This window comes from Oculina patagonica, chromosome 2 (genome assembly GCF_052425735.1).
Source record: "Oculina patagonica isolate OP01 chromosome 2, crgOcupat, whole genome shotgun sequence".
Classification (NCBI taxonomy): Eukaryota; Metazoa; Cnidaria; class Anthozoa; order Scleractinia; family Oculinidae; genus Oculina; species Oculina patagonica.
The window spans coordinates 21,778,734-21,792,019 of NC_135759.1; the positions used below are offsets into that span (position 1 = coordinate 21,778,734).

General features: G+C 40.9%; 2 protein-coding genes across 3 annotated transcripts in view; both read left to right on the forward strand.

The window, feature by feature from the left end:
* Positions 1-13,286, forward strand: part of LOC144643528 (DELTA-thalatoxin-Avl2a-like) — a 188,423-nt gene continuing 175,137 nt past the window's right edge. The window contains exons 1-2 of one of the 2 annotated variants that reach the window (XM_078502816.1): positions 1-412; positions 698-1,661. In XM_078502816.1, coding sequence (XP_078358942.1) covers positions 50-412; positions 698-1,525 — 1,191 coding nt within the window. In that variant the 5' untranslated portion in view covers positions 1-49 and the 3' untranslated portion in view covers positions 1,526-1,661. Of the gene's footprint in view, positions 1,662-13,286 lie in introns of those variants that run through there. The other variant, XM_078502815.1, reaches the window with a different exon arrangement.
* On the forward strand, positions 8,182-11,350 carry LOC144643529 (DELTA-thalatoxin-Avl2a-like). Its single transcript, XM_078502817.1, has 2 exons — positions 8,182-8,215; positions 9,702-11,350. Exon 2 carries the CDS (start codon positions 9,747-9,749, stop codon positions 11,220-11,222), a length of 1,476 nt encoding a protein of 491 aa, XP_078358943.1. The 5' UTR covers positions 8,182-8,215; positions 9,702-9,746; the 3' UTR covers positions 11,223-11,350.

Here is a 13,286-nt window from a genome sequence, read left to right on the forward strand (position 1 = left end):
GCAGGTTGCGCTATATTAATACCACGCCTGTCCGTGAGTAAACTGAGCCATGCTTGTCCCTTTGGTGTTGCTAACTTTTCTGACAGTCATATCCAAGGCAACTTGTGATGAAGCCCCAACAAGCCAAGAGACGGTGGAGTTGGGGAAAGCGTTAAATCTTCGAGGAACCAACCTTTTGAGTGACTTTCAAGAACGCGAGAGATCCATTTTTGAGTCTCTCCCTTCAAATTGCTTTCGTAAGGATACCAGAAACCTCAAGTCCTCACGATTCTTCGAATATTATGAAAGCAACAAGGCCTTTTACTCGTCACTGGGGACCGAATCAAGCTTGGACGCCTCGGTGCAGTCTTCATACACGCTGGGTGCCACTCTAAACGTTGCAACAAAGAGCAAAAGTTCGGAGACAAACAAGGTGAGTGGAATGTCTTTAAACGTGATAGCGATAAAGGAAAAGATCCTGGTGAGACGAGGCTGTTTAGGTGGCGATGAGACCAAATTCAAGAAACAGTTTCTGAGAAAGTTGGAACTCTTGCCGGTAAAAATTGAAAAACCTTGGCAAAAGCATTCCTGGAAACCATATCGTAATTTCATAACGGAATACGGCTCCCACGTTGTAACGTCCGTTTCGCGAGGAACAAGCTTTAAACAAATGACATTTGCAGAGAGTTCGAAATCTTACAGTGAACGGGATTTTCAGGTGAAAAGCTGCATCTCGTTTGCAGGACCCACATCCGTTGGCAAGGTCGGCGTCGAAGCATGTGCAAACATAAGTAAAAGCGAAATAAGGAGAGCAAGCGAGATGAGCACGAGTGATAAAGTGTTCGTTTTAGGAGGAGATCCGAAGACCCGTAACAAGCTCTTACACAAGGACACTCGGTCGAACGAGCTGATTGAGCAACTCATGAATGAGGCCGGCGGTGACTCCGCCTCGTCCGTCCAGCACACCTTCAGAGCCATCTGGGACATCTTAACAAGTCGTTTCGACGCAGGATCACCGAACCACATCAGAGCTATAAACTTGGAGAACTACTATCTTGGCTTTCTGAGTTTTGGCTGCCACTCCATAAAAGGTGGAAGAGTCCAAATTCAGAAATTCGACTACTCCAGTAGTTCCACACCAGAGTCCCCGGAATTCGAATGTTCTCTCGCTAAAGAGGGCTGCCACAGTGATGACGATTGCCGTTACGTAGTTGGTCCTTGGTGTACCTGCCGAGGGGAATCGTGTGTTCGCTACAAGTCTGTGAAGCGAGACACTGGCGACTCAAAGAAAACTGCATACGCACACAGACAGGGAAATTGGGATTGGAAAGGCTGTGGTTGGAAAACCTGGACCGCCTGGACTCAATGTTCCTGCTATAACAAAAACCGTGATACTCGGGAGGTTGTATGGTCTTTGCCCAGCAAGGATGCCGCCGCAAGTGCAGCACCAAGCAATGGCACTCACCACGAGGAAAAGAATGCAGGGCACAGTGAGGCGAAGGAAAAGAAGAAGGAAATAAATCTCCCGCGTACTGTGATACTCTAAGTTATCAGTGAAATGATGCACGTACCCATTCTATCAGAGTTTTGCAACTATATAATATGTACAACGTCGATCGGCTTAGTTGGATTGTATTAATATAAAAAAATGTATTAAAAAGGTGGAATAAAAAAGTGCATCTACGCGAGCTAGGATTGATGTTGTTATTTAAAACGGCGATACCAGTTATGGAAGTGTTCAAGGGGAATTGATTGATACCATATTCATATTGACTGTGGGATGTCCTTAAGATAAAATTGCCCGCCATCATATATAAGAAGAAATTAGCAATAATCTTGTCCACTTTTTGTTGCTAGCCCGAAAAGATAATTTTTGACTAGTTTATTTCTGTCAAAGATTACAATATTCTCGCGCGCGTTGCTCGGAGGTGAATAGCAAAGGATATCCAGAGTTTGAGTAGCCAATCAGCGCGCGCCAGAAACGCTATCCACTGTTTTAGTATATGACTTTTGACTTATAAATGTTATTTCTCCCTTATCCTGTAAAATTTGGAATTGACACATGATTTCAAAAAAGTAAACGTCAACTTGTCGTAAGATGATAACGATGATGATGATGATGATGATGATGATGATGATGAAAATGATGATGATGATGATAACTTTATTATGGGTCAAGTAATCTGTAGCTGAGAAGAAAAGTCCCCTCTACAAATCGAGGTTCCCTTTAATTTGAAATTCTTACCCTAAGAAACATAAGCACATAGGATTACTCTATAAACAAGTCAAGGTTAAAAGGTTAATAGGTTTAATGGAAAAAGTCTATTCGTTTCGCATTTGTAGTTACTGATTTTTACTGGTTCCACCATTGCGTCTCAGTCATTACACGCTTGAAAAGTATTTTTAAAGTCCACAAAGTATGTGTTTAACTTTTTTAGAGTGATTTTATTTAACCCGTGAAACAATATCTAACAGTTCGTACGTAATAGTCAAAACTAAACAAAAAGAAAACAATGATGGAATTAGTGTCTAATAAAAGTGTAATATATATTTCACGGGTTCAGTAAAATCACTTTATCGGACAAAAGCTCTTACCAAATAACTGGTGAAATAGAATAATTCAGTGACTGTTGAGGTTTCCTCGCCAGCTAAACACACTAACAAGTTTGAAGCCCAGAAATTTTTAGTCGCGGCGTTAGAAGGACAGAATTCCGAACTTATTTCCTTTACAGAGGAGTGAATCTTGATTGAATCTTGGTTGATTTCTACAAAAGGAACGGGATCTGTTCTGATCGGTTTTGTGTAATGACAATCCTTTGTATGTAATTTTCTATTTCATCCATTTAAAGGTCGAATTAATTCGAAATTAAAAGCATTAAAAACATTAAACTGCAGAAAATAATGTTGGCGGTTGAAAATAGTACTTAAAATAGTAAATTATTTTTTTAAAGCTGGCTATCGCTTTCAATTGCTTTCCTTTATAATGATAATGAATTTATACAGCGCATTTTTCATGTGTATATGTTCAAATGCGCTGTACACCAGACCACAACACCGGGAGCTTCGTGCCCTACTCTTTTCGAATAGTGTGTGGGTTCTTTAACGTCCCCTGTCATAAGACTGAAGATACAGGAGACGGGACCTACGGTTTATCGTCCTTTTCCGAGAAGACTAGAATGTCTAACCATTTGCAGATGAAATTACAAAGGCAGCACATTCCCCTCAGTTATTTTAAGACCCTGAGTGTTGGCCCGGTCTGGGGTTCGAACCCACGACCTCCCGCACAGCAGTCCGGCGCTATACCAACTGCCCTAACCTTTCCGAGGTTAGGGCAGTAACAGCTGAGTACTTCTTAGTTACTCGTTAAGCTTTATCTGCCACATAACAATAATTACCTACAGTTTGAAAAGAGCCTAAAATGGACTAATCACATTGGAAAACTTTCCTCTCCTTGCACCAAGTAACCCACGTGTTAACCCTCAAACGTACATACAAATTCAAAACTTAGTTGCGGTCATCCTAGCTAACAAGAGATTCTCACTCTTTCCTGAAAAATGAATGGTTTAGCTAGCAGCTTCATTGGCTATTGTACGTCAATTCCATTGCAGGTCTTGCAGGTATTTGTCTGCGCTTTTCTTGCCATTAGTAATGTGCGCGGCCCACATTGAAAAAATAACGAAATAGAGGTCCTTGGACAGAAAGTGAAAAAGAGCTGAGTTCCACAACTAAAAGTTTATGAGAATTCTGATCCAAGGTGGCCAGGCTCCTTTTTTGCCGCTGGTATGTCAGTGTCGTCTTAGGCTAGCCTGCTTGGCCGGCGTTCAAAGAGGACCAAAGAAGAAGACGATTTCGAGCGCGAAGCGCGAGGAGAGAGCGCGCCTCGCGTTCTCTCCTCACGCTTCGCGCTCGAACTTTTCAGTGACGGCGTTTACTTTTTGCTTTAAAGCGAAATATTTAGGAAATTGAGACGTTTGTTTAGGATAGTTTGGTTTTTGCGGAAACTGCGCACGCGTGCAATGTCTCGAATGACTTGCTTGACCAACTGAATATGAAGATGGGAGGAGTATGAATTTAAGAAATACCCAGACGTTTTGTTCCCTCCAGATCGTTATTCACCTCGCCGCGGCGCCCTTTTTCAGCTTCAGTAGAAAAAATGAAGGATAACACCCGGGATCAGGGTATCTTATGAGCGACGGTCAATTAGACGAGTTGTCCCTCTAAAATTATAATTACCCGCCCTGTTTAGCTCAGTTTCCACACCAGGGCGAGATATCTGTATGTTGTATGTATGTATGTATGTATGTATGTATGTATGTATGTATGTATGTATGTATGTATGTATGTATGTATGTATGTATGTATGTATGTATGTATGTATGTATGTATGTATGTATGTATGTATGTATGTATGTATGTATGTATGTATGTATGTATGTATGTATGTATGTATGTATGTATGTATGTATGTATGTATGTATGTATGTATGTATGTATGTATGTATGTATGTATGTATGTATGTATGTATGTATGTATGTATATCTGTCTTCTAAGGATCGGAGCTGCTACCCACTGTGAAACTGACAGCCTTTCAACAATCTATACCAACATGCTACACAACTCAGCAGAGATCAGAGACATGCCAACACCCTAAGGTTTGCCTCTATTTCAGATATTATTCTACACTGATTGTTAATACCCCGAGGTGTTGAGTTGTTGTACACCAGAACCAATTGACATATTTTTTTTTAGCAACTGAATGCAATTAAGAATTCTGTTTAAACTTTTCATTAAAACTCTCGCCTTTCATTTAAATGTATATAGGATTACCAAAATTTGATTGTGTCAGCTGTTGCAGTTTTCAAACAATGTGCCACATGTTACGTGTAAACGGATCGTAAATAAAAAACTAAGAAAACTAAAGGTGTGAGGAGTTTGCCCCCGCAAACAAAAACTCCTAGGTACGGCCCTGCAATAGCGAAGCAAACTTAGGTTTTGCACTGTTTTTACCCTGAATTTACTAGGCTTTGTAAATGTATTTCTTTTACTTTGGTTTGCAAAACATTTACTTCCTATGTAGAAGCAGTGGATATTTGCGGCACCTTTCCCACTATGACAAATGTAGTGGGCAAATTAATATGTTTGCTATTGGTCAAAAGCAGAGTAAGGGTGAGAAAAAAAGACCATTCTTTGGTGCCTTTGCACGTACAACCGTGGTTCATAGCAGAACACTGCAAGGTTAAGGCTGTTATTAACTTTTTTTTCAGGTTGCTTTTTACTGAGCATAATCTGGTGACAAGGACAGCAGATTAACACGAGTCCGTTTTCCAACGTTTTAAAGCGAAAAGAAAACGTGGAATAAGAAAGAAATAATCAAATTCTCCTACAATTTATGATTGGTCAAGAGCATCTAAGAGTCTAGGAAAACGTTTCAACCCCTGAAAGGCGCGACGAGCATCCGCTTCATTGAGATATGAAATGCTCGGAAAAATTGAGGGCATGTTGCAAAAATTTTCAATAATAATATTGTTGTTCTGAGGCTTCAACCTCTTCTTCTTCGTCATCATCCGACTCGTTGGGGACTAACTTTTTTCTCATGACTCTGTTTAACAGGAATTTCCGCTTTTCTACTGCTGACTCGGCCGCCTCGTCAAAAACCATGTCGTCTTCGCTAATGAAGCGGCGAAGAGTTTTCATGACTTTACGGTGTAGTGCGTCGCGTTTGATACGATGGGTCGACCATTTTAGACGCTCTAAGTAGATCCTCCGTAGTCTTCTTTTGCTAAATAGGGGTAATAGGGCATTGAAAGCGGCAGTCTCGGAATAGTCTTTGATTTTATCCTTATCGAGAAACCGTTTGACTTCTGCCATGAACGATTCTTTGAGATTTTCCCCCACTTTTCTACGTAACGGATCCCATGGATCATAGTCCACTTCTCCTTCGGGGCTGCTACTATTCTTCTCCTATTCCTCCTCTTCCTCTTGAGGATCCTCTTCCTCTACATTTTCTTCATCGCTTCCACCCTCTGGCTCAGTGTCAAATATATCTGGTGCACGATCTGCCATTGTCTTTTTCTTCTCGTCAACGTGTTCACCCAAGACAGCGTGCTTCAACTGAGCTGGAGTCGTTTGAAGTGATTTCTTATATACATTTTTTTGTCAGTGTTCAAGCGTCCTCCACCTTTCTTCGATACCAGCTTGCGTATCCTTCGTGCGTCAAGAGGTGACTAAACACCCGTCTCCTGTCATCACTGGCTGGGTGCAGATCCAAGGTCAAGTATCCAAAGGGTCGTTCCGCTACTTTTTGGAACATGGTCATTATGTCTTGCCAGTAGATGGGAAAAGCTTGTAGCAGTAAATTCCTCATAGTTGGCTGGTCGCGAGAATACTTGAAGGCTATGATGTTATGAGTATTCCTGGAAATACTCTTGGCGTATTTACCCTGTGGTAAATAATGGTGGTTTTTGGCAGTTTTGGAGGTTACTGGCGGTTTTCTTGGGTTTATTGGTGGTTACTGGTGGTTTTTGGCGGCTACAGGCGGTTTTTGGCGGTTACTGGCCGTTTTTGGTGGTTTTTGGCATTTATTGGTGGTTACTGGTGGTTTTTGGCGGTATTGGTGTTTGGCGGTTCTTGGTGGTTTTAGGTGGTTTTGGCGGTTACTGGCGTTTTTTGTTGTTTTTGGCGGTTTTTGGTGGTTTGGCGGTTACTGGCCGTTTTTGGTGGATTTTGGCGGTTTTGGCGTTAATTGGTGGTTACTGGTGGGTTTTGGCGGTATTGGTGTTTTGGCGGTTTTTGGTGGTTGGCGATTACTGGTGGTTTTTGCTGGTTTAGCGGTTACTGGCGGTTTTTGGTGGTTATGCTGTTTATTGTTGGTTTTAGGTTGTTCTTGGTGTTTTGGCGGTTCTTCGCGGTTTTTGGTGGTTTTTCTCGGTTCTTGGTGTTTTCATGGTTACAGGCGGTTTTTGGCGGTTTTTGGCGTTTATTGGTGGTTACTGGTGGCTTTTGGCGGTATTGGTGTTTGGCGGTTTTTTGATGGTTTTAGGTGGTTTTGGCGGTTTTGGCTAGGAGAATGGGAACGACCGTGATCTATAAGTAATGGAAGAGGATAGGGATGAATTGTTCCGGTCAATAGAACACTTCCCGCAGTGTAAACATTTAGGTTTTGGAAAATAAAATGATTTTGGACATTCTATTTCCGGTTTGTTCACTTCCGGTTATGCAAATTAGGTCACTTCCAGCCATCCATCAAAACTCGGTTGCTATGACAACCTATTGTGACGTCATTTGATGAGTACCTGTCAAATCTGCCTTAGGTAATAGCATATGACTACTAGTTTCCTTCGGTAAAATTCCGTAAAAGTGGAAAAGGGGTTATAATTGGTTCGCTTTACGTAGCGCTAGTTTTCCAGGAAATCCAGTTTTTACGTAGTGAGAAAGAGGACACAAATTTGCAAATAACAAAGAAGCAGCCTTTACAGCCCCTGCTTTTTGGCTGTTTAAATTTCTTATCCGGTTAAAAACTATGCACTGTGAGTTTTGAAAGATTTCCCGACACCGAAGGAGATTGAAGGAAATTACACACAAGGCCTCATAAACTCTAAAAAAAGCATTGGTTTGGGTGGCTCTAATTCAAGATTTAAAAATATTGTTTTAGCAGAGATGGTTGTAGGTCATCATTGCTTAGAAATATTTCACGCTTTTATGTAAGCCAAATGAAATTAGGGATAAAGAAATTACCCAAAATCGAAAAATTGTTTTCAACTTCAGCAGTATCTACTGCTAGTTAATGTTTAAAGACTTTTAATTCGACCGTGAAATCGATGAAATGTTAGACCAATGGAAATATAAAGGTTTGCATTTCACCAAACCGATCAGAACAGATCACGTTCCTTTTGTATAAATCAACTAGATTCACTACTCTGTAAAGGAAATACGTTCTGTCCTTCTAACCCCGCGACTTAATATTTCGGGGTTCCAAACTGGTAATTTCTGGCGATTTCTAACAGTCACTGAATTATTGCATTTCACCAGTTATTTGGTAAGAGCTTTCTTCCGATAGAGTGATTTTAATTACTGAACCCGTGATATAGTTGTTACACTTTTAGATACTGTTATACAATAATTCCATTGTTTTTGTTTGTTTGGTAAGAATTTTAAATTAAGGCTATATTTTGTTAAAGCAAAACACATCTTTCATATTAGCGCCCAACACAGGTCAGAACAGTCGACCATCATAAGGTAAGTTTACAAAAAATTTCTTCCTTTAATTTTCGGTATCTACGTACTCATCTTATAACAATGCTACTATAGACACTAAATTTGATATTGTGTAGCTGGTGCCTGTAAATGTTGAGCAATTAACAAAAAAGGCTTACAACAATGCTTAAATTCACGCTGCTTATGACAAAAACGATTTGAAAATCTCACCAGTTAAGCAAACTGACAAGTTGGAGCCCCGAAATATTTTGTCGCCGCGTTAGAAAGACAGAACTTATTTCCTTTATGGAGGAGTGAATTTAGTTGATTTATAGAAAAGGAACTTGATCTGTTCGGTTTTCTGAAACGACAAACCTTTATATTTCCATTGTAGCCTAGCATTACATCATTTTCCCGGTCGAATTTAAAAGTCTTTGAACATTAACCAGTAGTGAATGCTGCTGACGGTTGAAAACAATTTTCAGTAGTAAAAAATAGTAAATAATTTTAAATGGTGGCGATAGCTTTGTCCGAAGCTTTGCTTTCCTTTTCGTAATAAGGGCAATAAAAGTCGAGAACTTCTTCTTTAGTTATTTATTAACCCTGATAAAGCTATACACCAGTAACCAGGTGATGGAACGTTCCGCCCATATCATTAAACAAGCGCGAAGAGAAAGTTTTTTCAGTTAATTTTCGCCACAGTTATTGTCGAGGAAATTTTTAACAGCTCTACGCTTCTCCAGAAAATGCCTGTAAATGCACAAGAGAAACGACTGAATGAACACAAAAAGCAGCATTAAACAATTTGCGTGAAGATAAGAAAACCGAAACAAACTTTGTTTCGGGAGTTAGTAGAAACAGATTTTGCCCATAAAATTAGGCTTAGCAACCAGTATAAAGTCAACTCTCTCTAAGACGGACACCTTCGGGACCGGCCGCAACTGTCCGTCTTAGAGAGGTGTCCGCGTTGTAGAGAGTCGAGGTAACATGACACCAGTAATTCTGAGATAATAAAGCTAAACCTTTGCACAATACAACAATCCTTTGCAAACTGCAACAAAAATACACTGTAAGTAGAAAACGACCTCTTTAGTGCCCAAACACGTAAGCAGAGAAGTAATCCGCTAAAGCTTCATTGGTTTTGGTAAGTAAGCTTGGTATACACGTATCCTTAGGGTTGACTAACTTTGCTTTAGGTCGATACGAAGTTTGGAAGTATTTTCACTAATAAAACATGACAAAAAACACTTCTCAAGTGTCCGTTAATGATTTCGAAGTGTCCGTTGTCTGTCTTAGAGAGGTGTCCGTCTTATAGGGAGTTTGGTTACAGTAAAATGACTGAAAAACGGCAGGGACCATCACCAGGTGTCCGTCTTATGGAGGTGTCCGTCTTATAGAGGTGTCCGTCTTATAGAGGTGTCCGTTAAGAGAGAGTTGACTGTAGCTTGCTACCTAATATTTGAAAAACTATCCTGGTTAACAGTTAACACTAGCTGAGTAAAACCACCTGATTCTTTGTTTTTTGCAGGTTGCGCTATATTAATACCACGTTTGTCCGTGAGTAAACTGAGCCATGCTTGTCCCTTTGGTGTTGCTAATGTTTCTGACAGTCGTATCCAAGGCAACTTGCGATGAAGCCCCAACAAGCCAAGAGACGGTGGAGTTGGGGAAAGCGTTAAATCTTCGAGGAACCAACCTTTTGAGTGACTTTCAAGAACGCGAGAGATCCATTTTTGAGTCTCTCCCTTCAAATTGCTTTCGTAAGGATACCAGAAACCTCAAGTCCTCACGATTCTTCGAATATTATGAAAGCAACAAGGCCTTTTACTCGTCACTGGGGACCGAATCAAGCTTGGACGCCTCGGTGCAGTCTGCATACACGCTGGGTGCCACTCTAAACGTTGCAACAAAGAGCAAAAGTTCAGAGACAAACAAGGTGAGTGGAATGTCTTTAAACGTGATAGCGATAAAGGAAAAGATCCTGGTGAGACGAGGCTGTTTAGGTGGCGATGAGACGAAATTAAAGAAACAATTTCTGAGAAAGTTGGAACTCTTGCCGGTAAAAATTGAAAAACCTTGGCAAAAGCATTCCTGGAAACCATATCGTAATTTCATAAAAGAATACGGCTCCCATGTTGTAACGTCCGTTTCGCGAGGAACAAGCTTTAAACAAATGACATTTGCAGAGAGTTCGAAATCTTACACTGAACGAGATTTTCAGGTGAAAAGCTGCATCTCGTTTGCAGGACCCACATCCGTTGGCAAGGTCGGCGTCGAAGCATGTGCAAACATAAGTAAAAGCGAAATAAGGAGAGCAAGCGAGATGAGCACGAGTGATAAAGTGTTCGTTTTAGGAGGAGATCCGAAGACCCGTAACAAGCTCTTACACAAGGACACTCGGTCGAACGAGCATATTGAGCAACTCATGAATGAGGCCGGCGGTGACTCCGCCTCGTCCGTCCAGCACACCTTCAGAGCCATCTGGGACATCTTAACAAGTCGTTTCGACGCAGGATCACCGAACCACATCAGAGCTATAAACTTGGAGAACTACTATCTCGGCTTTCTGAGTTTTGGCTGCCACTCCATAAAAGGTGGAAGAGTCCAAATTCAGAAATTCGACTACTCCAGTGATTCCACACCAGAGTCCCCGGAATTCGAATGTTCTCTCGCTAAAGAGGGCTGCCACAGTGATGACGATTGCCGTTACGTAATTGGAGCTTGGTGTACCTGCCGAGGTGAATCGTGTGTTCGCTACAAGTCTGTGAAGCGAGACACTGGCGACTCAAAGGAAACTGCATACGCACACAAAAAAGGAAATTGGGATTGGAAAGGCTGCGGTTGGAAACCCTGGACCGCCTGGACTCAATGTTCCTGCTATAACAAAAACCGTGATACTCGAAAGGTTGTTTGGTCTTTGCCCAGCAAGGATGCCGTCGCAAGTACAGCACCAAGCAATGGCACTCATCACGAGGCAAGGAATCCAGGTCATAGTGGGGCGAAGGAAAAGAAGAAGGAAATAAATCTCCCGCGTACTGTGATACTCTAAGTTATCACTGAAATGATGCACGTGGCCATTCTATCAGAGTTGTGCAACTATATAATATATATGTACAATGTCGTTCGGCTTGGTTTGATTTCACATGTATGGATGGAATTAAAAGTACATCTACGCGAGCCAGGCTTGTTGTCGGTTGTAATAATTGTACCAAAACGGCGATATTATTTTTAGAAGGGTTCAAGGGGAATCGATAAATGCTTTCTTTCAAAATTTAAGCTGTGGTCGAGTTTCCTTCTTATAATAGATTTCTATGTTATCTAACTTTTCCCTGAAAAATAGTCGAACAAAACGTGTTGTAAATGAATGGTTCATCACATAGCAGCTTCATTGGATCTTGTACGTGAATTCCATTGCAGGTCTTGCAGGTATTTGTCTGCGCTTTTCTTGCCATTAGTATTGTGCGCCCACATTGAAAGAATAAAAAGAAATAGAGATCCTTGGACAGAAAGTGAAAAAGAACTGAGGTTTGTAACTTAAAAACTAAAATACTCTGAAAAAGGTTTATGAGAATTCTGACCCAAAGTGTCCAGGCTCATTTTCTAGGCCGGCATGTATCGTCAAACACTGGCTACGGAAGTTTATACATGTGAAAACGTCGCCATGAACCAGCGACACGAGTCTCTTGAGAAATGGGTAACTAGCTATGATGGAATAATGCTTTTCTCTGCTGCGTGATTATCATCTATTAGGACTGATCTGTGACGGAAAACGATAGAAAAAGAAACCCGACTCTGTTTTCCGAGTGTCTCAGCTCCATTATGAATGGATTTATATCGTAAGAAGAATTAACTGCAGGGTTTCCATGAACGTCAGTTCGAAAATTTTTCAAGGTATTATCAAGCGATTTTTTTAATCGTTTTGGTCAGAAAAATGGATTAGCAGTTTTTCTTTTCACACTTGACTATTTTGTGCACTCTGGTCAGCAATTAGGCATAATTCTTAGAAGAAAATATTTTTTCATCTTCATTATTCATCTTTTTTCAAACGTTTACGCAAACCGAAACTGTACAAATCCAGACTCGTACTCAGTCGCTCCCGAGACGGATTTGACTAGAACGCATTGCATCCCAAGCGCCTCATCAGATAAATTTTAAATAAGTTACGACTGAGTACGAGTCTGGTAAAAATCTCATAGTTTGGTCTGAAATACCTTATTGTTACTTATTTTCGCGGCACTTAATTTTCATGATTTTCAAAAAATTTATTTCAAACGTTTTATATTGTATTTTTATGTAAATTACGTATTTTTGGCCAAATCGCGAAAATTAAGTCCCGCAAAAATAAGTAACAATAAGGTAGGTTAAGAGTTTCAAATATTACGCCGCACTCCCCCACCCAAATTTCGGAAGTACCCTCCGGCGATTTTTAGCATTCGAATTTGTTCTCCTGTGGCTTCTACAAACACAACATGTATCATTAACTTTTCGATAATCAAGTAATTGTCAGAAGAAAAAGGCTGCAACGGTTTTGAACATTGATGCGTTTTTGCCAACTCTTCGTCCGTGCTAGTGAATGTCGACAAATTCGTGACCACCAGTCATCTTGGCGTTCCATGGCTTGCAGTGAAAGGCGACAGGAAAGAGAACCGACGAACATGTTTGGATACTTCAGATGAGTTATTCGTTAGCCTGCGAATACAGCCGCCTCTCATTCGCGTCCCGCAACGTGTTTCGCTTTTCGTTGCGAAACGCGAATGAGAGGCGGCTGTATTCGCAGGCTAGTTATTCGTCCAAGATGGTAATTTTTCGTAGCGTTTTTTACCTTAGCAAACGAATATCTGTCTCGAATTACTTGCTCGACCAACTGAATATGAAAATGGGAGGAGTATGAATTTAAGAAATACCCAGACGTTTTGTTCCCTCCAGATCGTTATTCACCTCGCCGCGGCGCCCTTTTTCAGCTTCAGTAGAAAAAATGAAGGATAACACCCGGGATCAGGGTATCTTAATTTAAGAGCGACGGTCAATTAGACGAGTTGTCCCTCTAAAATTATAATTACGCGCCCTGTTTAGCTCAGTTTCCACACCAGGGCGAGATATCTGTATGTATGTA

Coding starts and splice junctions, on each gene's coding strand:
- LOC144643529 (XM_078502817.1), top strand. CDS start 9,747: ATGCTTGTCCCTTTGGTGTTGCTAATGTTTCTGACAGTCGTATCCAAG.